This window comes from Stegostoma tigrinum, chromosome 18 (assembly GCF_030684315.1).
Source record: "Stegostoma tigrinum isolate sSteTig4 chromosome 18, sSteTig4.hap1, whole genome shotgun sequence".
NCBI classification, from domain to species: Eukaryota; Metazoa; Chordata; class Chondrichthyes; order Orectolobiformes; family Stegostomatidae; genus Stegostoma; species Stegostoma tigrinum.
In genome coordinates this window covers 16,909,137-16,932,983 of record NC_081371.1, presented here as the reverse complement: position 1 = coordinate 16,932,983, position 23,847 = coordinate 16,909,137, and the positions used below count along the sequence as shown (strand labels likewise).

The following is a 23,847-nucleotide window of genomic DNA, read 5'->3' as shown; positions in this document are numbered from 1 at the left end:
TCATATTCACCTATAATAAACATTTTGTCTCTCAACTTGTTTTTTTTGTTTTAGACTGAGCAGTGGCTGGAAAAGCTCAGCAGACCTAGCAGCATCTGTGAAGAAAGATCAGCGTTAAAGTTTTGGGCCGGGTGAAGCGTCACTAAATTAAAATGTATGTAATTGTTTAACTTTTGCCCAGCCTCTCACATAGATCTACTGCAACAATGTAATTGACTTGTCTCTATGGACATGTATAATGGCATGGGTGAGCAAGCAGGAATAGAAAAGTCTTCACATGTTTGTTCAGTTAAAACATATTTCTATCAATTTTATTTTTCTATGTTCACATTTATGAGAAGCCAGCTCCTGCAAATTTGTCATTTTCCAATGACATAATCTTATAGCACCTGTTTACAACTGCTTTACTCAAATAAACTTGAACTCTCCACTTTCCTTGATGGCAAGATTTCTATACAAACATCAAGGCATCACAAAAACATTAGAATGCAGGTCTTTAAAATGGAAGCCGAATTATATCCATACACACCATTTCAATGGCTAAACGAAATACAGATTTTCTGTATCTACAAACAGACCATGCGAGAAATACTCCGTGATAGCAGTATCTGTGGAGTGGAAATAAAAAAAACAGGATTAACATTTCAGGTCCATGACTTCATCAACTTTCTCTTTGAAAAAAAGATTCTAAGGGCTGGAAGAGTGATTGATTATTTGGGAACAGTTTGGATTAAAAAAAGGTGTTGAGATAAGAAAGTCAGTTCCATGGGACAGCAACAGGCTGGAACAAGGAATTGCAAGCACAGTCCTGTTTGTGGATCTTGGGATGTGGAGGGGGAATGTTAGCTATTTGAGGTTGAGAGTCTGCAGTCGGAGGCTGTTGAGACAAGATCCATCATAGATTCTAGTGATCAGAAAACACAGCTTTACATTCAAATGATACAGTCATGGCCTGGAAGTGGAGAAGGTGCCAGATATTTAATATTAAGCCTGGTTATGTAGAGATCAGTACTGCAGACAACATCACTACCACCTTGTCGGAAGGTTGATAAGAAATGCTTAGGGGTAGAGAGGTGAGAGGGCAGATGGACATATTTTAAGCTGACTGTGGGAACAAGAAAAAAACCCACTAGCTAAGATGACACTTTTACAGTGTTAGATCATAGGCCTGAAATGTTAAGTCTCTCCTCAGGTACAGACAGGCTTGCTTAGTTTTTTTTCCACCATTTTCTGGTGAAATATTTCTGTTTAATCCTTAAAGCAAAATAACTCTCTACTCTGAGCAACACACAAAAGATCAGACCTAGCACTATCTAAGGTTTCAATACTGTAAAAGGCAGAATTAGATGAGAAACTATATTTAGCACTCATCTTGCTTTAAAAGGGACAGTATACATTATATCTTTCTAGAAATACCCTTGGCTCTACAGACCACATGTGAACACAAAATTTCTGTTAAGTATAATTACAGCTTTAATTTAAAATATGTCTGTGGAAACAAAAAGTGATGTAAGTAGAATTACATTTATACAAAAAGTTGTAGTGTTCAAAAAGAGAGAGATTTGGAATAGCGAGGTATGTGTATCAATTACTTGATAAATAAGAAGGCACTTTGACTTTCTCATAGCCTCTTCAAAAAGATCAGTGAAAATAGCACCAGAAAGTTGTCTTTAAAAGAAATTTTTACAAAGAGAGAGGAAAGGTCACCATTTACCCAAAGAATTCCAGGTTTTCAATCAGCCTAAATGAACGAACAATGAAATACATTGTGGTTTAAGTTGTACTTTGTACACACAGTTTTCTGAACTGAAGTAGCAAGTTCATTCATTGGAAGTTTCATCTTGTTACTGGCAGTAGATAGTTGCAGATATTTAATATGCTATTTATAAGCAAATTTATACACACTCACTCAATTGTTACAAGCAGCCTTTCAGCACAAGAATAAACAGCAATACAAACATTTTTAAAAAGGTTAACGTTTCTGGCATTGCAAAAACAATAACTCATCAATAGATATTCCAAAAAGTGTACATTGTTGTAAGATTTTAGTCATCGGAATTCAACATCATTCAAGTACGCAAGTCCTAAGGGCAACGCACAACAGGGATTAATTACAGCAATGAATTTGAAACACTGCATTTGTTGACTAAACAATCTGTTGTTTCTTCAGTAATGCATGTTTTGGAGTGCACAGCAGGAATAGTACATATACAAAGGAGAGGTAAACTAATGCATGTGAGTTGGATTAAACTCAATACCCAATAGTTTAAAATCCAGTGATTGTGCTGTATATGCAAATAAAATAACTTCTAAATCCATCAGATTGTAAATGATAAATGTCATTCTGAGCTGATGAGCCATAAACGGCTCAGCATTAATCACCAGTATTGTGGAAGCCATTTGTATCTGGTTAACAGTAAAGTGCAAACATTAAAGTCATGCCCTATGTAATTCATAACATTAAGGCTCCTGAAAAACAATTTGATTGTGCAACAACAGTTCTATATGATAGAAGTTTAAGTGGATTTAAGATTATTAATTTGATACAAGATACATTGGCACACACACCCCCGCTCCAGTTGGGGGAAGGGCCAACATTGGCACAATACTCTAATCTCAGAGCTATGCTGAAAAAAGATGTCCTGTTCGACTGACTTTCCAAATCCCTTAACACCATTCAGGATTCAGAATTAGTGAAGAAATGGATTTGCTGGTCTCAAGTCAGAAGACCTTTCTTTGTGAAAGTATCCGATTCATGCACTGTTGAGTTTCCCAGCTCCTTCAATCCAAGGTGCTGGGAGTTAAGCTCCAGAGATGAGATTTGTGAAGTGACACAAGGTTGGTGCAGGTTTGAGATAGGTGGTAGGCTGAGGCATTTTCTCAGACGTATATTAGGTAGAACTCTGGAAAACAAGGCAAACATTACCAGAAACTCAGCTGATGGATCAAAATAAGGCTCTTTTAAATCAGGATGGTTGAGCTTCATTTAAAATAAAGGGATCAATTCATAACAGCCTTGATATATTAAAACAAACTTCAAAAATCAGTGTTGGATAACAGTTTTTGTGTTATCATTCCAATAGAAATACATTCTAGACAGCCAACAGAACAACCATCTCCTAAAGCTACATCTTTGGGATTTTCCAGAATTCTTACTTGAAACTTGAAACTCATGACTTGAAGAAAATTTTACTGGTGAAACATTTCCAGAATCGTGAGATAGATGTTTTCTAATCAAACTGTTCGACGGTATTACTAAATACCTCTGGAACAGGTGGGACTTGAACCCTCCTGGTCTAGTGGTGAGGACATCACCACTGTACGTTAGCCCATCAGATTGGCAAGGTATCTACTGGTGGAAATTGAGTCAACCTAGCAATCAGCATTCAATTTGCTCGTGATAATTAATTCATTTCCAAATCACAGATACATCCTTTGGGATATTTGGTTAGTTAGCATACCCATTTCCAGCACCACCACCTCTTTCATTACATCTCCCATGGAGCCACCACAATGCTAATTGATTGTACTGATGAGTATGCAGAAGGGTGTGATCAAAATCAACATTTTTGGATTTGGTGGGGGATTTTACTTTCCTGTTACTAACACCTCCCCACTTGTCTGGGCCAAGGACTCGTATTGATAAACATGGTCTTGTCTACACCAGCAGTTGATTCTTTCATTGCCACCAATTCCTCGATTAGCACTAGCTGGGAATGTTCTGGATCAAAAAGGACAGTTGTACTGCTTGAGCCACAGGCTGATCTTCATACACCTTCTTAATCCTGAAAGATGCATACTCGGGATTCAAAGGATCAAAGGTTATAGGGACAACGTGAATTTATGTGGATGATCAGCCATGATAATATGACTGAACGGCACAGCAGGCTGCGAGGGCTGAATGGCCCACTTCTTGCTCCTGTTTTGTTTCCATACTTGTTTGCTGCCTCATATTAGGCTAAAAAGAATGGTAGCCTGACAGAAGCCCGCAAAGCCTAAAGAAGGAGATCCAAGATTAGGGACAGCTTGGTCATGACATTAACTTGTATTAAGAAAAAGTCTGCCTTTGCTTTAAACTAGCTTAAATAAAGACTTTGCTCCCAAATATGTTCAAAATTTTCAAATTCTTAGTCAATTAATTATATTGCACATTGTTTGAGGGAAAAAAAAAGAAAGTGCGTGTCTGGAATTGACCCATGTGGATGTTATCCTATGCTTGGAAGCCAGAACATCCAAACAATTTTTTCAGACACAAAGGAGCTACATACCTAGAACGTGGACGCAACCAAAACTGCTTTGCTGCTCGGTGATAAATCACACCACTGATAAGGTTTAGTTGTTCACGCATCCAACAGACATCTTGAGGGACATCAGGAAGCCACTCCACTAACCTGTTTTCCAAAAACACATTTGTCACACAGAAGCTGCAGCAGCCACGTTATTTCAGTTGAGATGTTCGTTTATGGACTGCAATCAAACCAGCATTTTCCCCCAAAACCAACCAGGTTAAAAGAAAACAGGGAATTTCTGTGTCAAGCCATCGCTGGTTGAAGTTACCATCATTCTTGGCGGATTGTGCAACCTAAGTCTGACTCTGAGCCAGACACAATTGAGTTCCTTGGTAGCTAATATTATAGACAAACAACCAGTCTTTTGAAAAATGTCGTCATTAAAAAAGTATTAGAAATAGTGGAATGATCAGGTCACAGCTATGGGGAGAGAGAAACTCCAGGCCAGTGACTTAATGGTTCTGGTGAAAGGTTCTGTTCAGACAGAGTATTTACAGTTTTTTTTGAGATTGCCAGCATTTTCTGGAATTTATTTTCTTTTATGTTGTCAGGAACAGTAGCTACCATGTAAGCTCAACCAATGGGGAGTCACTGGCACATGGGGTAAATCCACCCCCAGCTGGGGTTAGCACTGGGTATCACCATCTCTCACACACACACAAAACACTCCTTAAGTAGCAAACCTCAAATGCCATGTGAAAATGGCCGTTTTTTCCATGAGAATTGAACTATGTATCTAAGTAATTTACTTAAGTGGCAATGACACATTTACGCTTTCCATTGGCATCACTGGGGTGGGAACTGTGGTAAATTCTTGTCCATTTAGCCAAGGACAATTACTCAGATTGCTGCGTCCCCAACTGGAATCAGTTAGTTGATCTTTACTGAAGAACAAATACATTGTATGATATATTTGCACGTCCTTACAGTTTAAAAAAATACTGTTACATGGCAAGAGGACAATAAAGCGAAAAAGTGACATTATTAAACCTATTTAAAAAAGGTGGTATGAGAATGACAGCAATTCCCTAAGCACTGGTAAGGCACAAGAGGTCAATGACTTTGCAGTTCGGGAGCTCATTGTAAGATGCTTCTAAAAATCCGTTTTGCACTTTCCTAAAAAAAAGGGATTTTCTAAGGGGGTCTGTCCAAAATGGCTGCTAATTTCCTTTAATACTTCCCTCAATTCTTTGAAAAGACTATTTGTTTCCAAGTCTGAAAGCATCACCTGATATTTGTTTTTATGTAAAAAAGGAACAGGAAAGGGAATAAAAGCACATGTTTCTAATACTTCAACTAAATTAAATATACACAGTTTTAGTCTCTATTTCAGGAGGAATACACTTGCACTTGAGAAACTTCAAGGATGGTTCACTTGACTGATTATTGCAAATGAAGGGGTTGTTTTACAAGCAGGGTGGACCTGTAACTGCTGGGATTTTAGAAGAACGTGAGGTGATCTGATTGACAAAAAAAAAACCCGAGGGGGATTGAAAGCATGGATTCCGAGAAGCCTCAAATGAGTCATGAATATATTCAAGGCCAAGATATAGATTTTTGGACTACAATAAGGGAAAAAGCAAGAGTTACAGGCAAAAATCACAGGAAAGTGAAATGAAGCCAAGATCCAAAGCAGCCATGATCATCCTGGATCGCAGAACATACTGAAGCGGCTGCACAGCTTACTCCTTATGTTAATTCTTTTGTTCTTATGTTGAAGGTTCACACAGTGGTCAAACAACCATAATAATAAAAGACAGCGAAGCCAGCTAAATTCAGCTGCTCAGAACACATACCTGCAACCAAAAGAATAGGCAGACTGCAATGGTAGTGTGTAAGGCAACATCGCATAAGACGCCATTCTAACCAAGAAGAGGTTGCCAAGCTGTGCATAAAGACCACTTGTCTCCTTACAAGCTTCATGCAACGCTATAGGGGAATAAAATGGAGATGTCAGAACTGAACAGTTTTGGATTGATTACATACCCTGGGGGTTTTTACAGAAACTCACACCAGGAATCATATCCATGAGTTGGTCAATCATTGTATCATATTTATACAATGGCCAGATTTAAGAATTCATAACTGGATTAGCTAAAGCAAGCACTTGTTTTGAAAAACTTACCGTTACAAAGTCTTGGTGGTAAATTTTCCATTTTTTCATCCAAGGCTGATGACCAGTGGTTTTTCCTCAATTGTTGATTGTTTGATTTGGATTTTGGTGCTAAAGCTGGGTTTGTAACCATTGCTACCTCCCCCTGTTCCAGAGATTTGCCGGAACAATCATCCTGATTCTGTTTGACAGATCTGTCGATCTCCCTCACTGATGTGACAGAAGTCAAATCACCTGTAAGAACCGGCATTTTAAGCAGATCTGAGAAGCAAACAGAAACAAGGTAGATTGACATATGAAATAATATTTAAAAAAGCTAACACAGATTTCCACCATCTAGTAGAACCTGCAAAACAGACAGAACAAGTCAATGCTTCATAAACATTGTAACACTAAAAAGAGAAGAAAGAAGAGAAGAGTACTGGCACCAAGACACTAAACTTGTGACATGCAAATCCAGAGTGAAGTACTTTTACTTTCTGGGGTGAAATACAACAAAATACCCTCTTTTCAGGAAACCACTTAAATTTCACAGTCAGACCAGACTGTTTGGATTCAGGCTACATTCACTTTCTAGTTTTGACAGTTATGTGATACACAAATGGTGTGAATACATCCAAATCATGCCTTTTCTAAAAGAACAACAGATAAACGATACTCAGAATGCTGTTTGCTGAAAAAGAGAAATATTTTACAGTCTGTGAAAAACAAACTACTCCTAGGACATTTTTAAAATGAAAAATTAAGTGTAGAAAATGGCAGCTACTATGCATATTAACCTGCATAATCAAAATCCTGCAAAAAAATAATAATTCAGGACCTACTATTTCCTTTGAGAAATCGAAGTGCATCTTCATAACCTTGATGGCACATTTCACCAAGCACCTGAAAACAGATTGCATCAACTTAATTTTTGTTTAAAAATAAAAGCAAGCTGCACAGAAAAATAAATAAAACTGCGTAAAGACATTCTGCCTCGTTTTTAAAAGAAGGCATGTTATGTTAACAGAGAAAAGAGAGCAGTAGAATTTTATTTTGAAAGAAATCAAACAAGATCACTTGCTGGTGTAACTGCCCACTCTTCAAGCTTACACAAGATTGACACAACACATCTTTCTCCCCACTGCATTCAGTTAAACTAGAACACAATTCAGAAGACCTAGAATCAGAAGTTGAAGTTTTTTTTTGTCTTGCACTCAGAACTAGGATGCCAGAAACAGACTTGGGGTGAAAAAGAAAACAGAGACACCATTTTATATAGAATGCAAAGTGCTGATTGGTTGGGCCATTATTCACTGGAGGAACAGCAAGAAAAGTTAGCCATCAACTTAATTCTCAAACCAGACAATGCAGATTCTCATTAGTCAAATTGTTGCCACAGGATGTCACAGAGTTTGGCTGTCTTCATTTTTTTTTGCAAAGTTGCCATGTACAAATTCCTTATGCTGACATAAAATTTAAACTTTTATGTACAACATGCAAAAGCACTGTGGGCTCAGCCGAGTTAGTTGCATTATTAGTCTGGATTTTTTTAAAAACAAAATTATTTTCAACTGCCAAATCATTTGTAGTGATAAATATATTTAGAAATTAATCCACAAATAGTTTTTGCCACCAATAGCTTTTAATCAGGCCAAAAAGACATTTTCTCTACTACAAGAGTCAGGAATGTGATACGGGTTTCACTGCAAGTGTAAAGCCTGGTATGCTAGCTGTACATCCCAATGACTGGCAGACTATAAATCAAACAACATGCCCTGTTTACCATTTGCAGCTAACACCATCCTCACTGTGTTCAACCAGCTCATCTGTGCAGGCTTCAGAAAAATATATCCACCATCAGATGTGATTCTGCTATTAGAAACACTTGTTAAAACAAATCAGAACTGTTCTAAGAGTTGCACCAGGAATGTGTGATGCATTTGCACATGCTAAGAGGCCACAAAATCTCAGTACCTGGTTTCGTGTTAGAAAAGCAATTTGTGCTTACGTTTTACTTCTTTCAAAATGAAAACAATGATGGAGACAGCTGAACTCTGTTCATAATCCTTGGTCAATCCAAGTCTGCCTGCCTGGTCTAACGCAGAAGATTGACAGTTAACTATTCTCACTGCATCTCTGTCACTTATAACCCAACCAATCAGCACCTTCTCTCTCAATCTGTATAAAATCAATGTATTTTCTTTCTCCCAAATCTGCTTCTTGCCTCCTTATTTTGAAGGAGTGTTGGGGGAAGAAATGGTGGTAACTTCTAGGCTTCTCTTAAGCAATTTTTAAGTTCTATTATTATGCATCTACAGAAGTGATCTGGATAAGTTAATTTACAATAGCCAAATATGCAAATTACACAGATAGATGGAAAGCAAAATGGTTAGGTTGACTCAAAAGTCTGCAGAGGGAGATTGACAAGTGCAAAGAATGGGCAAAAACTTGCCAGATGGAAAACAATGTGGGGGAATTGAGGTTGTGCATTTTGTCAGAGAAAGAGAAGGGAAGCCTCATATTATTTAAATTGGAGAAAGGCTGCACAAAGCTACAGAACAGAGGGGTCTGTGACTCCTCATCCATGAATCACAAAAAGCTGACAACCAAATTCTGTGTGTAATAATGATGAAGGTAATGGGAATAGAGTCTGAAAGTATGAAGGTTTTACAAAAACACTGTACAAAAATCACAAATCAGGCCTCAGCTGGAATACTGTGAACAGTTTTGACCCCCCCAAAAAAGGGAGATATAGTGGTCAATGGAGGCATTCCAGAGAAGGTACTAAACAGACAGTGAACATGGAGGGTGTCTCTGACAAGGAGAGGTTGCGTAGGTTCAGCCCATATGCTTCAGAATTTAGAAGCATGAATGTAGTTTCCCCACTAGGGATAGTCTAGGACCAAAAAAAAAATGCATGATCTCAAAATAATGAGTCATGCATTCAAGACAGAGGGGAGCAGAGGGCTGTGAATAGGTGGAATTCAAGGTTTGTCAAGGTTGGGTCAAACAAATTCAAAGCTGAGACAGGCAGATTTTTAATCCATTAAGAGGCTCCAGGCTTGTGCAGAAAAGTAGAGTCGAGTATTATTAGATCAGCCATGATCTCATTGAATCGTGGAGTAGGCTGAAAGGCCTACTACATCTTATAAACTACAATTTGAAATAGGAAGATACCATGGAATAATAAATAAAAAAAAGAGTATAACTTTGAAATAAATATACCAAATTCTTGAGGTATACATCTAGTGCAGTAGCAACTAAAAAGAGAGAAAAGTGATAAATCTTCTGGATGTTAAAATAAAAACTATTATGGATATTAAGACTATATCTTAACTGCAGAACGCACATTATTCCATGTATCTTCTATTCTGATCACACCAAGACATTCATTGGATGAGTGCAAACAAAAGCTGGGAGATTGGTGTCATGAACAGTGGGAGAAATAAGTGTTTTCAGAATTGCATTTTACTTTGAACAATTTAAATGCAACATTGGAAAAATAAAGTTTGTCTGTAACATTGTCCACAGTTCACTTATAAATACATGGAGATTATACTTTGATGGACTTCAGACATTGTGAAGTCATCCATTGCGTGATTATTGCAATAGAATGAGCAAATAATGCTGTCAGTGACTAACTCAAGCCTGTCTAGTGAAAATCATATGGTGTGGTGGTGGGGAGCAGGCTGAGGGGATTTACAAGTTACCATGTTGGCTTACCTGCTTTGGATCAGGGAACCAACTGGTTCGGAATTTCATTTGGTCTCTCAAGCAGGCAGCTTAAGATGTGGCCTCAGCAAGCAGCTAATTGCCCCCCAAAATCAGTCCAACCACAGAGGATGGAGGCTTTTTGAAATATTAAAAAAAATCTTTCAACCCTGTCCCAAAGACGTCAAATCTATGCAAACATGAGATAGGTTTGGAGCACTGCAAGCATCCACAAAGACAATTCAAAATAATATTCAACTATGCTGAAAACAAAACAAACAAAAATAAGGAATCAGTGATAATGGGAACTGCAGATGCTGGAGAATCCAAGATAACAAAGTGTGGAGCTGGATGAACACAGCAGGCCAAGCAGCATCTCAGGAGCACAAAAGCTGAATGGTCTAGGCCCGAAACGTCAGCTTTTGTGCTCCTGAGATGCTGCTTGGCCTGCTGTGTTCATCCAGCTCCACACTTATCTAAAAATAAGGAATCCGAAAGTTTTTTTTTGCAGAACGAGTAGGAAGATTCAGCAAAGCTGGAGACAAATTTTGTTTCGAGGGCTACCATTGTTGAAACATGGATAATAATGTAGCCCATTGAAAAATAAATTCACTAATGCATAATGAAGTATTTAAGCTTAATAAATTCTCGTCATTTTAAAAATTCAATCATCTACCTTGGGTTCTGGAGGGAAAAGCGCTCGAGTCAGTCGATACAAGTTTCCCAAGCTGAACTGGATGCTGGTATTGGTGACTCGCAGCTCATGGAAGTTGCTGGGATTGTCCCGAGGACAGATATCACTTTCTCCGGAGAATGGCGACACTGTAATTGTGTTCTTCAATTCAGACAGAGGTAAATTGTTGCTGATCCCTCCATCCACATACCGCTAATAGAATAAAAAGGGATTCATTTTAAATCTAATATTATGGCTTGTACATTAGATCTCCAGTTCAAACTGAGAATACCTTTTAAAGGCAAAATTCAATCCAAAGTAATGTTGTAAAATAGTGAAGAATAAAATGTTAACATTTTTTAAAAACAAAAATGAAAATTGGAAAACTGAATCCAAATATTGCAAGCTTGCATAATAGTGTCGGTGTTGTGTGAAAGAATGGTCATTATAAATTCAAGATAATGCAGCAATCTTTTGGATTTCAAGCATGCTGACTTGTCCTGTGAGAGATGAGCACAGGAACGCTATGTTAATTAGTAGTGTGGTCAATAACCAGGGGGATGAATTTAAAAGCTAGATGTAGAAAACCAAAAAAGGACAGCCTAGGAGAACTTTTGTTCCCACACATGGCGATGGGAGTGTTGAACTCACTGCCTGGAAGTGTAATTGAATTAGAAAAGCTAACATTTTAACAGTATTCACATATTCACTTTGGTTGCCATAGCCTCCAGGGCTATGAGCCAAGAGCTGGAAAATAGAATTACTGTGGTCACATCTTTGTTGACCAGCATGGCTACTGTGGGGGTGAATGGTCTCCTTCTGTGCTGTAAACAACCAACCAGGAGCCTACAATCAGATAGATCATTAGCACTCAAAAGAGACTTCACAGCTCACACAAGTATGTTTTCGGTTTGAATTTTTGAGAATATTGGAAGGAAAGCAAGCAAAGTTAAAAACAAAAGTTCTCAAATAGAAGCACCAGTGAGCATTTTGGTAGAGTTTGAAAATGTTCTGATCAGTGAATAAAAAAAAGTCATCTTTGAGGTTGACAGCAGCATTAGGCGGCGGTGCCATGCAGCACCAAGGTTGAGCTAACTTAATTTATGACAATGCCACATTGGAATGAATATGCAAGAGCAGTCACAGAGGGGACAATCAATCATGCCTTGCCAATAACACTGATTAGAAACAAAAAAAAACTAAAAACGAAAACAATTTTATGCTGTTCTCTCATTAGAATTAGAGGGCACTATTTTAAAATTAGCCGTCACCCTTTTAGGGCAGATGAGGGAGAGTATGTTTATTGAGGTGCAACTTTGGAACATCTGGCCTCAGGAGGGGATGGAAACAGGGGCATTGAATACTTTAGGACAGTTGAATAGATTGTGTTAGGCAGGGAATCAAGGGCTATTGGAGATAAAAGGAAACAACAAAAAAACTCAGCCATGACTTTTTGGTTGAATGGTAGAGTCTGCTCAAGAGATCAAATGATCTACTTCTGATTCTATTTTGTATTATCCCAGTAAAATATCAAAATTGAAGAAAGATGCTTAACAAGAGAACAGGTAGGGGTAATTAACTAATGTGTTTGGTGTGTTGCAGACAGGGACTCCAGAATTGGGAATATGCAGTATTAATAGTATGGGGAATTGTTCTGGAAATTTAAATTAAAGCAACTTTTCAGGTAGAGCCTGCCCAACAATTTACATTGCTACATTCTTTTGGTTTTTAATTTAGTCTACATTCCTACACTGTCCCCCATTTGACTGGCTCCCTGTACTGAAGTGCTATGGCCAGTTTACTCACACTTTGCTTCTCTTGTCTCGGCTATGTTTTCTACATTAAAGATGACAAAAATCCAGGGAAATTCATGGCTACGCCTTTTTTCCACTGTGAAATGGCAATCAATTGTACTCAAAGTATCAGAGGAGAGTAAATTTTTGGGATGATAGCAGGAAGGTCAACGTAAGGATCTTGTCCAACAAAAAAAACAAAGAATTGATCATCAAGTCTGATCAACCTTATGGATTAGTTTATTTTTAAGAATAATTTCAAATTATAAACAGAAATCACAGCAAGTCAGTGATTTGTATGAAGACACAACTTGCAGAACACAGCAGATTAACTGGCAGGCACTGTCACAATATTGTATACACGTGGCACATGGAGTCCTGAAACATGCATTATCTTAATGAAACAGCACAAAAAGTAAAATGTTGCGTTGATTGTTATAAAACTGAGGAACAATGCAGGAAGGCACATGAGCTCAAATAGTCATCTTAAGAGCAGCATTTGATACTACTGACACCGTGTCAGAAGTACGGCATGCAGATTTGGTCTTATTTTGACAAAGGAAAAGAAGTTATTGCAAGTAGGAACTTAATAAATACTAAGAGAATTAGGATTATCTGAAAGTGAAAATTGTGCAGAGTTACAGCACAATTCATCCTATTTGCGCTGTTCCACTTCCACTGACACCACAAACCTTCCTTTGTAGCATAGAGTTGAATACTGCATACAATTCTGGTCACCCTTCTATAGGAAAGATGTTAAACTTAAGGGTGCAGAAAAGATTTACAAGGGTGTTGCCAGGGTTGGAGGGTTTGAGCCATGGGGAGAGGCTGAATAGGCTGAGGCATATTTCCCCTTCAGCATTGGAGGCTGATGGATGGTCTTACGAGTTTACAAGGTCACGAAGGGACATGGTTGGGGAGAATAGCCAAACTTTTTTCTACATGAGGGAGTCTAAAACTAAAGAGCCTAGGTTTAACGAGAGAGAGGGGAGAGGTTTAAAAAAAAAAGGACTGAGATAGTAACTTTTTCTACTGACAGTTTTGTGTCCATGAGTCAGCTGCCAGATGAAGTGGTGGATACAACTAAAAACATTTAAAAGGCATCTGGATGGGTACATGAATAGGAGGGGTTTAAAGTGATGTGGGCCAAATGCTGGTAAATGGGAGGTGGTTAGATTGGGATAGATCGTCAGTACGAATTACTGACTCTAATTCAAAGCTGACGGCACTATTTTGGCTTTCCTCCACCGCTGTTGCCACAACCACCCACCCACACTCTTAGGCTTTTAAAACCAAAAGAAAAAAGTTCGATCTGCATTCTACATGCCCATCAGGGGCCGCCTGCAGTGCCACAATGACGCCACCCAAAGGTTGCAGGAACAGCAACTCACATTCCGCTTGGGAACCCAGCGGTCCAATGGTATCAATGTGGACTTCACCAGCTTCAAAATCTCCCCTTCCCCCACTGCATCCCACAACCAGCCCAGTTCGTCCCCTCCACCACACCCCCCCCCACCCCAACTGCATCCCAAAACCAGCCCAGCCTGTCTCCACTTCCCTAACCTATTCTTCCTCTCACCCATCCCTTCCTCCCACCTCAAGCCACACCTCTATTTCCTACCTACCACCTCATCCTGCCTCCTTGACCTGTCCATCTTCTTTGGACTGACCTATCCCCTCCCTACCTATCTTCTTTTCTCTCCATCTTCGGTCCACCTCCCGCTCTCTCCCTATTTATTCCCGAACCCTCTCCCCATCCCCCTCTCTGAAGAGAGGTCTAGGCCCGAAACATCAGCTTTTGCGCTCCTGAGATGCTGCTTGGCCTGCTGTGTTCATCCAGCTTCACATTTTATTATCTTGGATTCTCCAGCATCTGCAGTTCCCATTATCACAGAATTAATAGAGTCCAGGTGATCAGGGGAAGATCACTGGATTCAAAATGTTAACTCTGCTTTCTCACCACACAAAGTTTGCTCTCCCACTTGGTGGGGCGGTGGGGGGTTGAAATCACAAATGGCAGATCCATTCATCTGAGTCAGCAGATCAAATTCCTGTTCATGACTTTTACGACCAAAAGTTGTCAATGTTGCAGCATTCTTCAAGGCTGTTGTATTGAAATCAGGCATTCTGAATCAGTCGTCATGTTCAATCCCCATTGATGCATGACCATTTAGCTATATTAACGCTCCTTTACAGGTTAAGAGGGGTTTCAGTAAGGATTGGAGATTGATTTTTCTGAAAAATCTAATAAAAAGACACTTACCACTCCTCGAAAAGATGGCGGAATAAGTCCACAATAAATTGGAACAAAGGCACTGCAGATCAGAGCCTGATAGGAATAAGCAAAAACAGAAATATTTGAGATAGGTACTTTTTAAATGCAGTATTCAGAGCTAAAGCATAAAACACCACAAGTTATGGAATGAAGGGCAGGAATCAGATCCTAAAAAAAGTCAACATAGTTGGACCTCAGAGGGATGGGCAAAGAAAAGGAAGTATTTTTAAGCTGTGCAACTATATTTTTGGGCGGGGGGGTGGTTTGGGGAGTGTTGATCATTTGAACATACCCAAACCTCAGACAAAGTGTAATGGGCAGTCATTGCCATGAGGAAGAACACTTGGCCAACAGACAGCAACTATCAGAATGCTTGAACAGGCTTAGACTTTCAAAAAACAAGCCTTATTTGCTTAAACAGTCCAATTTACTCAGGAAATTGACATTTTAACAGGGCTAGTTGTGTCAGTATTTGTTTGAATTTGCCTATAAATATAACAACATTAAAACAAAATAAGCCTATCAGTAGATAATGGGAACTGCAGATACCGGAGAATTCATCCAGCTTCACACTTTATTAAGCCCATCAGTAGTCAATCCCTGCATGGTTTTGACTTTGCATAAAATCCTGGCCAGTCCATGATGAATGAAGGATGTTAACCACTGGCTTCAAAGGAAACTGTACTCCAAGCAAAAAACCTAGCAATCTGACAAAAACGGCTCATGTTCCCACAGTAATCCAAATCTGCTATCAGATCAAGGAGATATTTTAGTGTGCCATATCAATGATGTCACCAAGCAACTAGACAATCACATTGAAGTACTCATACACAGCAGGACAAGTAGTTACAAAGTCTTAAAAATCTTGGATTTGCATTTCCAGGTTTACAATAAATGTTACGACTTCGTTAACATAAAACTAAAATCAAGTGAGGCTGTGTTTCAAACATTTGCCAAAATACAGAAGTATTTGGTGGATACATCTGATAGTATGCAAGTGTAAAATTAACTATTTAGGGCCATTGATCATGGTCAATAGTAATTATGAATGATCAAAACAACCAGTTATGCCTCATTCAACAAGTGCAACATTTTCCCAAAATTTCTTTAAGAAAATCTGACAGCTTTAGATAGAGGTTTTTGTGGATTCGAGATTTCAAGGGAGACAGCAGTCTGTGGGGGCCTTGGAAGTGCACTGAATGGAGCAGTATGCATTTACCAATAGCACCTTTGGATTTGCTTAATGCTGCACACAAACACGATTGCTTGTGTTTCAGTACAGGAACTATAGCAAAGGTACTCAGCAATTCACAGACTATGGGCCTCAGTTGCAGTCCCACAGCATCCCTTTGCACAATCCTGATCGAGGTAGGATTTCTAACTCAGCAGATAAACTATTGTTCAAGGAGATTCCATCCTACCTGAATAAGTTCTTCCTTGGAGTTGAACTCAGAGACCAGCACATTCTCACCATCAGGTACCCGTGTAAGAGATATGCAGAGCCTGCCTGTGGCTAATTGGTGTGCATTTTCCGGAAGACTCCTGAAAAGTCCATTTTTCAATATTTTTACTAAGTTGAAGGATGGGTGCAGAGGTCCCAAATTTCTTTTTCTAGCTTCTTTAGCCACTTTCATGACATCAGCACAACAACTGTCTTAAAAAAGTTAAACAAAGAACAAAGTTAAACAAAGTATTGCAGGTCATCAATGCACAAAAATAATAGATTATACCTTCAGAATAATGTCGCTTACAAAGGAAACCATTCAGCCCATTGTGGCTTCTAAAAGAGCTATCAAGGACCTGCCAAAATAACTTGCCATTCTTTCCATAAAGTGTTATAAATTTTGCCCTTCCCATTTATCAAACACTTTCTGAAAAAAATAGAAAAATGCTTTAATCATCGTTCCAGGCAATGCATTCCAGATCATAACCTACCGTGTACTAAAAAGAAAGTCTTAATGTCCCTCTGGTATCCACATCCATCACACTAAGCACATTTTTGATAAACGAGCACTAGCAGTCGGGTCAGTGATCGGAACTCCAAAACAAACCTTTTGTAAATCTTTTATGATCATTCTCTATTCCAATGAGAAAAACTCTTGCTTCTCTAATTTCTTCACATATTTCACTGTGCTACCATCCAAAGAGACTATGTAGTAGAAATTTAGAAGGCTTTAACATTAGTTCCTAAAGTGTAATTGCCAAATTTGAAAATAATTCCGTTGTGGACTTATTCTATATAATTAAATTATACCACAAGTTCAGGACCACTTTTAGAGAAAGTTTCAACTTTCTGTGGATCCGAGCTGATGTTAATATTGAACAAGTCAGACCCTAGACTGAAATCTGGCTTGATACATTTCCTTTTGGTTTTAACTCGATAGTCTCTCACTAAACAAGCACAAAATGCTACAGTTGTTTTGCCACATATTGCTTGGGAATGTGGGTCTAAGGTGGAGGTAACAGGATTTTTTGGTTCAGTTCTGTGAAGGTGACCTTTTATTAAAAAAAAGGGACCAGAAACTCTGAGCAGGGAGTTGAAAATAGCTTAAGCACACAACCCAAGATCAATGACAAGCAAGTTACCTAGAGATGAAATTGTAGGGATGTTTACAAAGATGAATTTTTGAAACTATGGCAAAGACAGATGGTCAACAGCCTCAAGCATTCAAGTTCAGAAGAAAAGATGCATTCCAAAAAATTAAAAGGCCATCTTTAATTCGTGGAGGTTTTCAGGCTGCCAGAGTTGGAAAGAAGTCTTAAGCTGCTTTAACGGTTCAAGTACATAGGGCAGGAAAAAGCCTGCACATCTTCCCTCAAGTTCAATGAAAAAAGGTTTGAGTGTCATAGACAAAGTCACAACTGGTCAGTGTGCAAAAAGATTGTGAAAGGAATTACTTATAAACCTGCCAATTGAAGACATTTTACGATAGCAATAATGCATGACTGGGGTTCATCATCTGTAAACAATATTTTGCGAAGAAAAGGTTAATTTGTGTTCAGTTGTTCATGATAAGATCTTTCCAGAATGTAATTTTTAGAAAGGTTGTCACCCCTCCTTTTGGTGTAATACACACATCTTTTTGCATAAAAGGTGCATTAAATATGTTTGTACAAAGTTGATAATAATTAAACATATGTAACCAAAATGTGAGAATAATAAAGTTTTGGTCTATCAATCTAGATTTCACTTTGGAATCAGACTTTTCTAGTATTACCATCATTCAGGGTCACAACATGTGGGTTCATAGTAACAAACCAAAGAACTCTGCAGCCATCAGGAAGGAAAATAAATGACAGAAAAATTTTTTAAAAAAGCAAGGCAGAACAGCTGCCTCAACTTGGTGATTTCCTGCCCCCGCCCCGATCAAAATCTACAATAGTGGCTTGTCAGGCTAAAATGGAGCAAATGGCAGCCTACAGCAGGTCCTTTGCTTCAAAGCCAGGAGTTATTGAGAATTGAGGAGGATGTAAAGAAGCTTCAGGGTGATCTAGACAGGCCACGGACGTGGGCAAACACATGGCAGATGCAGTATAATGCAGATAAATATGAAGTTATACACGGTGTGAAAAAAAATCAGAAAAGGCAGCACATTACTCAAGTGGTCTACACTGGCAAGTGTGGAATTAAAGGTTTCTGGGTGTCTCTGTGCGTTTGTCATGAAAGTAGACAAGCAGGTGATGAGGAAATCAGTGGTATGCTGGCCTTCAACGCAAAGCCCATTTGAAATCAGAGGTAGGGATGTCTTACTCCAGGTATACAACATCTTCATAAGACCACAACAGGAGTGTTGCACATAGTTTCTTTCGTCCTCCGTACCCAAGGAAAGATTTATTTACCATAGAGGGTGTGCAGCAAGGAGAGATTTGTTCGAATGGGCTTGTATTCACTACAGTTCACGTGACTGAGGGGATCTGATTGAGAAATATAAAATTCTAACAGAGCTAGGCAGTCCAGACTTCGGAAGACTCTGAATCACCTGATTCAGAGTCTAGACCCAGGGATCACAGTGTCAGGGTATTGATACAGCCATTTAGGACTAAAGATGAGGAACTATTTCTTCACTCAGCGTAGCCAACTTGAGAGACTGTCAAAAATCAGGCAAAAGGGGTTTGAGGGATCATGTCTTCCTCCTTATTTGGCTAAGGCTGGTTGACATGGAGCCTGGTCTGCTGCCAACATCACTCCATGAATGAGCTTCAGATGCAATATGAAAAATACTGCAAGGTCATTCAACTCAACTCCTGGGAGTTTATTGTGGACACAGTCCACATTGCACCTATATATCACAGCATTTTACCCTCCATTAACCCAAAAAATTTAGTGTCCATTAACTTAAGAGAACTGTAATTGTATGTAGGAGTCAGCCACAAAAAAAAGTGACAGTTTAATAAGATCACTGTCAATGTACATCTGATTTCTAGGAGTTCAGCCTATGCAAAGGCCCAACTTTACATAAGAACTAGGAGCAGGAGTAGGCTGTTCAGCCCTTTGAGCCCGCTCTGCCATTTAATAAGATCATGGCTGATCTTTTCGTGGCTCAGATCCACTTATCCGTGTTCTCACCATATCCCTTAATTCCTTTATTGTTCAAAGGAAGTTGCATTGCATAAGCAACAATAGTCTCCATGCTCACCAAAACAGGCTTAAACCAGAACAAAGGCTCAGGCAAGAACCGAAATATTTCTATGAACAGTGACTGGAAGAAAAGCAAAACAGAAGTTACTGGAAAATCTCAGCTGGTCTGGTAGCATCTGTTGAGAGAAATCAGAGTTAATTTTCAGGTATAGTGACTCTTATTCAGAAGGAGATTTTCTGTTCTTGTTTCTGATTTCCAGCATCGGCAGTTCTTTTTAGGTATTTTAGTTACTGACTCGAAGAAGTTGCATTTAGTATTTCACCAAACCTCAGACTGTTTTGATTAATTTTTTAATTTGTCCTCTAAACAGAGGCCTCACCCCAACCACAACCACCCCCACCACTTCAAAATCAGACATCCTGGCAGCATTAAATTATCTGGGGATTTCACTCAAGACTCTTGTTCACTGGGAGGTTAATCACCTAATAAATACTGCCTTGTCTGAAATGGAACTGTATTAAACTGAACTTGGCACAGTTGCAGTCAAACATGCCAAAGTGGCATAAAGCACCAAGCAAAAGCATTTAAAACAATGAGGTTGCTGATATTATTGCATTCCTCATGAAATCAATAACAATTTAAGTTAATCACTTCAATTGACAATATTGCAGTGTACTTAAAAAGAAAGTGGGAGAAAAGGGTACGTACAAAGTGTAAATTTGTAATGAATTCCGTTCCTTTACCCAGTATGTTTACCAATTAATTCAACAGTTTTCTAAACCACAAATTTTCTGTTCAAGATTTGGGGATGTCAGATAACTCAAGAACATATGTACACTGTGGCAACATATATGGTCTAACAAGCCCAACAGCAGAAACAACCATTCTGCATAGAGTTTGAGGAAATGAAACAGGTGGAAGAACCATCACTGGTTTAGTATGTTGGTGGTACCAACCAGAATCCTATTTGTGTCATGGAAAAAGAGACAGCCCGAGAGTTCAAAACAGGAAATAGAAAATACTGGAAATACACATCAAGTCTGACAGCAACTGTTAAAAGGAAAAAGTAAATGTTTCAAGTCAAGGACCATTGTTCAGAAATTGGGTGAAGACAAAATCTAACAGGTTTTGAACAAATTCAAGAGGGAGGAAGGAAGGAGGAAAACACAAATGGGACAGTCTGTGATCAAATACCAGGTGGCGAGTAGTATCTGCTTAAAAAAGTGGTCCGTGGTGCAAGAGACAAAATAAGTGCTAACAGGTGTAGTAATAGAAAGAGAGTCTCCAGAGTGGATCTGAATGACAACATTGTCCAAAAGCAAGACATGAAAAATACATTTGAGACTGGCACATTGCAGAAACAAAGTTCACAAGCCTGAACCTGCTATGCTTGAATGGTGAGTCCAGAAGGCTGGAAAACACCTCAAAACATGAAGTGCTGTTCCTCTAGTTGCTGTCAAAGCTTCATTGAAGATCAAGGATGGCAACGTGCACATGACAGCAAGGCAGATGTTGAAAATACTCAAGCTTGGGATAATGCTTGTGGACTGAGCAGAGGTGTCCCAACACTGTAGCCCAATCCATGTTTAGGTCTTGCTGAGGTTGGACAATGTATTTGCTGCTCATAATGCTTTCTAAATTGACGTAAATAATTGTGTAAGTGAATAAGTGTTAAAGAAAGAATGTGACAGCACAGAAGATATGGGAACAAAGATTGCTGATAATAAGCAGAGAGAAAGAGCGAGAGAGCAACAAATGACAAGAAGTGCACGTTTGAATATGAGGGCCAAGGGGTTGGGGGGAAAAGACTAATGAAAATAAAAGAGATTGATGTTCTAAAATTGCTAAACATAAACATGGAGTTCTGAGAGCTGCAAGTTATCATGGTGAAAGATTAGTTACTGTTCTTCAAGCTTGCAATGAACTTCCCTGGAGCACTGTAACATGCCTTAAACAGAATGTTGGCATGGAACATGGTGATGTATTGAAGTGGCAGGCAACTAGAAATTTGGGATCATTTTTACACACAGCATGTATATATTTGGCAAACTGGTCACCTAAACCATTTCATCTCCCCAGTGTAGAGGAGACCACATTGTGAACAACAAAGTCAACAAGATTGAATGAAGTTATTGTCATTGACCTGTACTTAACATTCTTCATTTTCAAACCCCTTAGGAGGGGATTTTCTTGGCATTTAAAAGTTTAAGGTATAATCATACACATTTGAATACAGCTTGTAAATCAGTCAAGTCGCCTAGTTCACCTTCAAGATCAGTCAATAATGAAGTTGTTTGGCACGCCAAGCTGATTTCTTGTTTTGCAGATGTTTCGTTACCATGCTCCAATAAAGCTTCATCTGAGGCTGCACTGATGATAGCAAGCATGGTAAGAGAAACATCTGCAAAACAAGAAACCAGCTTGGCGAGTCAATCAACCTCAACACCCACAACCAGAGTACAAATCTACTCCAAAACCTGAGATCTATCAGTAAAGATTTGTAACAATTGCTAAAACAGTGTCTTTCCTAAAAAGTATATCTGCAGTGGATAAGTCACAGTGTGGAGCTGGAAGAATACAGCAGGCAGCAGAGGAGCAGGAAAGTTCACGTTTCAGGTTGGGACCCTTCTCTTTCAGGGCAGAGGAGATTACCAGCGGGTCTCAGTGGGAGAGAGATCCACTGAGGTCTTTCCAGAAAGAGGGGGATAACTTGAAGGTGGAAGAGGTTTTGCAGTGGGGTTATAACTCACTGGGGTAATAAGAACTGCAGATGCTGGAGTCAGAGTCTGTAGTAGATAGCTTCATTTAGAAAAAGCTTTCAATTATGAAAAGAATCCCTTTAATATTAAAACTATGCATTCACTTTCAATGTAATGAAGGCAAGAGTGTTAATTTAAATTAAAATTGTTTTTTTTAAAAAAAGAATTTTTGACAAGTTTGTATTTGTAAAGAGCAGAATTATCATCCGTTTAGTGTGAGGTCAATGGCCGACGGTAACCCCCAACAATAAGCGGACTTTGAATCCCGCCCATGAAATCAGTCCACGGAGCAACTTCCAATAACAGAGCGCTGTTCCTCAGGTCAGTCATGATTCATCGTGGAACCATTACCTTCAAATTCTGAGGAATTACAAGTCACCATCCAACCCAAGACCAGGAAGTTAACTCCACATTAATATTGGGTATTGCGAATCACAGATTTTTAAAAAACCTAACAGTAGTGCCAGCTAATAAAGCGACTTGGTCAAGCATTGTGTGTTAAACGTGCGGGAAATCAGCGAAGAACGGCAAGGTGTCGATTAAACAGGGGCAGGCAGAGACACTGAAAAAAAAAACAAGCTGTGATTTCTCCTTGCAATTTCTATCCACTGGATTAGTAAATAAAGGGAAGCGGTCAAATATGGGGGGTGTTTAAAAGAAAACAAACGCTTAAACACATCAACTTTCTCTTTAACAGATGCAAAAAAAAATCCTCAGGCGTAGGAACTGATGGGGAAAAGAATAGAAGTTTCGTCTGTTGTAGTCTGAACGAGAAACAAGCCAGACTCTTAAGACATTACCGATTAAAAAGGTTATTGCAAGTTAGCAAGACTGGAAACTACTGGATTTTAATGGCAACAACTGTGAAGAGACACTGTTCAGCACTATCATACACGTTTTTCCAGACGGGGATAGGCAAACAATGAAAAACTCTACATGTCTAGTTTGCTTGTTTCCTTGATAGCAAAATGTGCAAGAGCCGAACAGCGCTTGAGACGAAGATACTTTTTGCGAGTAAAATATATTTTGAAATAGAATTATGAATAAAGTATACTTTTGAAACACAAATCTTTCCAAAATTGCCCGCTTTCCAAATATGACATTCTAAAGCCCTTCCTAGTCCCGTACTCAGGGTCGTGTTAACGATTTATTGATCCGGGTGTTCCCTGTTTAGCGGGACTCACCCAGCGGTACTCCGCAAACCACAGCGGCGGCAGTGAGCGCCCCGGCCGATGCTCCATAGATCCTGTTAGCGTCCCGGGTCAGGTAGGGAGCATGTTCTTGAATAGTGCTCGCCACCCCGATATGGTAAACCCCCAGAAACCCGCAGCCAGCGAAAGAGATGTTCCAGCCGCCTTCCAGGTGAAACATTTCGAGCCACAGAAACCCACACAAATGACAGAGGAAAGCTGCAAGCGGGAATCTCACATGGATACCACAGCTATGAGTTTACATTAACAGGAGCTGAGCCAATCGTTTTGTTCCTTTTCCTCTGATCAGTTTCACATTGCAGGCACTGAGGAGACGCAATAAGCACTATGCCCGTGTGATAATAACGCTAACTCTGGCCAATCAACTGAACAGACTTCCGGGTGGAGACATAGGATTATTGGAAAACTTTTCATTAGTCTCCAAATTCATTTTAATGGGACCAATCTCATTACGCGACTGC

At 39.2% G+C, this 23,847-nt stretch overlaps 1 protein-coding gene across 3 annotated transcripts; it reads right to left on the bottom strand.

The window, feature by feature from the left end:
* Positions 1-330: 330 nt before the first annotated feature.
* pnpla3 (patatin-like phospholipase domain containing 3) lies at positions 331-23,718 on the bottom strand. Of its 3 annotated transcripts, none has more exons than XM_048548360.1 (9): positions 23,360-23,718; positions 16,258-16,490; positions 14,825-14,890; positions 10,772-10,981; positions 7,227-7,287; positions 6,415-6,663; positions 6,086-6,218; positions 4,269-4,391; positions 331-2,903 (listed from the first exon to the last, which is right to left on the bottom strand). In XM_048548360.1, exons 1-9 carry the CDS (start codon positions 23,544-23,546, stop codon positions 2,717-2,719), a joined length of 1,449 nt encoding a protein of 482 aa, XP_048404317.1. In that variant the 5' UTR covers positions 23,547-23,718; the 3' UTR covers positions 331-2,716. The 3 variants fall into 3 exon arrangements, with proteins under 3 accessions (XP_048404317.1, XP_048404318.1, XP_059508338.1); XM_048548361.1 differs by having other exon boundaries at positions 16,258-16,486; positions 23,360-23,470; XM_059652355.1 differs by lacking the exon at positions 10,772-10,981.
* Between the last annotated feature and the right edge of the window lie 129 nt (positions 23,719-23,847).